The sequence below is a fragment of the Zingiber officinale genome, chromosome 7B (assembly GCF_018446385.1).
Source record: "Zingiber officinale cultivar Zhangliang chromosome 7B, Zo_v1.1, whole genome shotgun sequence".
In the NCBI taxonomy this organism is placed as follows: domain Eukaryota; kingdom Viridiplantae; phylum Streptophyta; class Magnoliopsida; order Zingiberales; family Zingiberaceae; genus Zingiber; species Zingiber officinale.
Genome location: NC_055999.1, coordinates 120878208 through 120882621, shown reverse-complemented (window position 1 = coordinate 120882621; position 4414 = coordinate 120878208). Strand labels below are relative to the sequence as shown.

The following is a 4414-nucleotide window of genomic DNA, read 5'->3' as shown; positions in this document are numbered from 1 at the left end:
TTTATGCAGACGGTGAGGCTGAATTGGCGTTTACCTAGTGTGGCACAGGGACTGCAGAGGCTACAGATGAAGTTGAGGAGGCTGAAGGAGCATCTGAAGTGGTGGAACATGGAGGTGTTTGGTAACATACATGACAGGGTTTTGCAGGCTGAGGAGAGTATGGCTGCAGCTGAGCATGCATATGACAGGGACCCCACAGCGCAGAGAAGGACTCACAGGTCAGAGTGACAGGCTCACCTATTCAGAGTGCTGGACATGGAGGAGGACTTTTGGAAGCAGAGAGCTGCTATCAGGTGGATGGGAGAGGGGGAGAGGAATACTAAGTTCTTTCACTCCACAGTGCAGAAGAAGAGGGCAGTTAGCAGAATTTTCAGAATTTGGGAGGAGGGGCAGTGCCTGGACCAGCCTGAGAGGATCAGAGAGTCAGGAGTCAGATACTTTCAGGAGCTGCTGACAGGGGAGACAGTGGATAGCACGGCTGTGGACACTGATTTGATACCTACATTGGTCAGTACAGAGGATAATTTGATGCTTGCGGCCCTGCCATCAGCTGAGGAGGTGAAGCAAGTGGTCTGGAGCATGTGTCAGGACAGTGCAGCGGGTCCAGATGGGTTTTCAGTGGCCTTCTATAGAGCTTGCTGGGAGATTGTGGGGGAGGATGTCCTTCAGGCTGTACTGGATTTCTTTCGAGGGGCAGAGCTCCCACGGGGCATGGCGTCTACGACTATAGTGTTGATTCCCAAGGTGGACAGTGCGCAGAGGTGGCGGGATTTCAGACCCATTAGCTTGTGTAATGTGTCCTATAAGATCATTTCTAAGCTGATGGCGCAGAGGATGGCTTCAGTATTAGGGAAGGTTATCTCCCCAGCTCAGAGTGGCTTTGTTCCATGGAGACTGATTTCAGACAATATCTTGATGGCCCAGGAGCTTGATCACAAGCTCAACTACCACATCAGAGGAGGGAACCTTATACTGAAGCTGGACATGGCCAAGGCATATGACAGAGTGCAGTGGGCGTCCTTTTCAGAGTCATGGCAGACTTTGGGTTCTCCGAGACAGTGATTGCATTCATCAGGAGGTGTGTGACTTCTTCTTGGTTTTCGGTCCTGGTGAACGGACGGCTGTCAGGCTTCTTTAGATCACAGCGTGGCTTGAGGCAGGGTGACCCCATCTCCCCTTTCCTCTTTATTTTAGCGGCGGAGCTCCTCTCCAGAGGGATAGAGGCCTTATTTGCAGCGTACCCAGGGATGGCTTATGCGACAGGATGTGATATGAGGGTGTCTCACCTGGCCTATGCGGATGATGTGGTCATTTTCCTGAATGGGTCTCTGGACTGTGTGAGGAGGGAGATGGAATTCTTGGACAGGTACGAGGCCCAGTCAGGACAGGCGATCAATGCAGAGAAGAGCTCCTTCTTCCCTTCGAGATGCATATCAGACAGGAGGAGGCAGCAGATAGCAGCGGTTACAGGCTTTGGTTTGGGGGAGAGGCCTATGCTTTACTTAGGGGTTCCAATCATCTCAGGGAACAAGAGGACAGTCCACTTTGCGCCATTGCTGGCGAAGATTCAGAGGAAGTTTCAGGGTTGGAACCTCTCACGCCTTTCACATGGGGGTCGCCTGATGCTGATCCAGAGTGTGCTGAGTTCTCTATCTCGTCAGGTGATCCAGCCTCCTTTGGAGGTCCTGAGGAAGCTGGAGGGGGGGTTTGCATCTTTTTTCTGGAGCTCAGTGGGACATGATAGGAAGGTGCATTGGGTGGCTTGGAGGGACATCTGCAGGCCGAAGCAGGAGGGTGGGCTGGGGATCAGACGGCTATCAGAGGTGGGGGTGGCCTTATCCATGAAGTTGTGGTTCAGATTCAGAGAGCAGTGCACACAATGGGCCAGATTTCTGAGGAGATCTTATTGTGGGACGGTGGACCCAGGTGTGGTGACTACGAGGAGCAATGCTTCCCCCAGTTGGCGCAGGATGATTCAGACGGGCTGTGGCGGAGGGCAGTTGGGTGGATTATTGGGCGGGGTCACCTCGCTTTGGCATGACGGTGGATGGAGAGGGACCGTTGTCGGAGTGGTGTACAGTCAGGGGCCTCGGATGTCGAGTGGACCGGTTTTAGCAGATGGCGGTGGAGTCGGGAGATACTTGAGAGGGTGCCTCGCCGGTGGCGGAGGAGGTGGCAGAGGTTCGGTGAGGCAGGGAGGAGGATGTTATCTTGTGGCGACCCACGTGATGGGAGATTTACTCAGTGCACAGGAGGCCTCTGAGACTGCGCACGGGAGGAGGATGTGATAGTGACTGGGTAGACTCCTCCTCCCACCATTTCCGTGTTCATTTGGGTTCTTTCGGAGGCAGCCGGTGGGCAGATTTCTGACGTGGTGCATGCTTAGCGTCAGGATGTCGATCTTGTGAGGCGGTGGAGTCATGGGAGCATCTGTTCTATGGGAGCCCGGTGGCAGGAGAGGTCTGGGGGTACTTTGGACATTTATTTGGGGTTGGCAGGTGGAGGGTGATGGAGAGATGGAGGGTAGGCACAGCTTGGAGCGGCACTGGTTCGGTGAGGGAGATCACCCCCATTTTGATTTGTTGGTTCCTGTGGACGGCCAGGAACGACTCCAAGCACCGGGGGCTGAGGCCAGAGGGACAGAAGATTATCAGACAGATCACACAGTATTTGAGGGTCGGGATGGCATCTGGTATCATCAAGCCCAGGCACTGGAGGGGAGCTATCTCGGCAGCCCAGGCTATGGTGATTCAGGTGAGGATACAGACATTGCACACAATCTCAGTAGTACACTGGAGGAGGCCTGAAGATGGATGGTTCAAGCTCAACACAGATGGTAGTTCTAGAGGGAACCCAGGTGAGTCTTCTTACGGTGCTATTGTTCGAGATCATAGTGGACAGGTGGTGGTGGCCAGGCAGGGAGTCCTTGGAGAGGGCTCCAATATCAGAGCGGAGCTTGTGGCGATCCTGAGAGGCTTGGAGTTGTGTGTGGATAGGCAGCTTTCTCCTATTTGGCTGGAGTCTGATTCTCTGGTGGCACTACATATCATCAGGTCCTCTGGTATTTCCTGGGAGTTTCGGGAGGAGATCTTACGGATCAGAAGGCTTGTATGACAATATGTGGTCAGGTGTACACACATATATAGAGAGGGGAACGCGGCTGCAAACTTCCTCGCCAACCAGGCGTATCAGGTGGAGGGGGAGAGGGTGATGGAGGGGCAGGAGATTGATGGTTTGTTGCTTGGTATTTGCAGGATGGACAGAGTGGGCTTGCCGTATATCAGGAGCTCTTGCAAGCCAGGATAGCACACTTGATGGAGGGTGAATAGCTCCACCTTAGAGCTATCTAGCCCGCAGCAAACGGCTGCGGTAAAGGCATTCTAAATCCGTTGATAGCTGTGGCTTTGCTAAAAAGCCAAATAGGGTGACTAGATCCACCTATGGTCTAGCTAGCCCGTAGCAAACGGTTGCGGTAAAGGCGTGCCAAATCCGTTGAGGGCTGTGGCTTTGCCAAAAAGCCAAAGAGGGGGAGGGCCACCATTAACCTACCTAGTCCGTAGCAAACGGCTGCGGTAAGGACACACTAAATCCGTTGATATCTGTGGCTTTGCTAAAAAGCCAAATAGGGTGACTAGATCCACCTATGGTCTAGCTAGCCCGTAGCAAACGACTGCGGTAAAGGCGTGCCAAATCCGTTGAGGGCTGTGGCTTTGCCAAAAAAGCCAAAGAGGTTGAGTAGGCCCACCATTGGCATGCCTAGTCCGTAGCAAACGGCTGCGGTAAGGATACAATAAATCCGTTGATGGCTGGTCACTTGCCAAAAGTGAACTTCGGGTGTGATGGAGGACTCTTTGGGAGCGGAGCAGGAATGCGCAACGGTTACCTCACTGATGTCTTTGATGTCGATTTATGGAGCTTGGGTTGGATTTTCTTGGGTGCGGCTCTAGGACTACGTTGGCACTATTATCATGGAGCGCAGAGGACAGCTACGGTGGGCGGCAGGTGAGAGACAACGGTTGCTTGACCCTATGTGGGTCTGTAGGAGTTTGGAGGTCATTGGAAATCACATGTAAAGCTTTACTTTATCTTATTTATGTGTTGCAAAATCACATGTACTCTCTTGCAAGAGAGAAACCCCTTGTTCCCCTAAGCTAGCAGGTCAGCTTGGGCCCCCCTGATAGCCTGGGCTTTTTCCTTAGTGGAACAAAGGTCGCTTTTCTTAAAAAAAAAAAAAGCCCAGGCCCGGGCCCAGGGCTCGCCCCGGGCCTGGGCCTCGTCCCGGGCCCGGGCCTCGGCTCGGTCCTCAGCCTCAGCTCGACCCTCGGCCTGGGCCTGAGCCCTGTCCAAGGCCAGGGCGCCCAGGTTCCAGCCCCAATCCGAGGCAATGTCCTGGTCCCAGCCCCAGCCCGAGTCC

The 4414-nt window shown here is 53.8% G+C and overlaps 1 protein-coding gene across 1 annotated transcript; it reads left to right on the top strand.

Annotated features, from left to right (window-relative positions):
* The first annotated feature begins 1247 nt into the window (after positions 1 to 1247).
* On the top strand, positions 1248 to 2288 carry LOC122004794. Its single transcript, XM_042559625.1, has one exon. It carries the CDS (start codon positions 1248 to 1250, stop codon positions 2286 to 2288), a length of 1041 nt encoding a protein of 346 aa, XP_042415559.1.
* The last annotated feature ends 2126 nt before the right edge of the window (positions 2289 to 4414 follow it).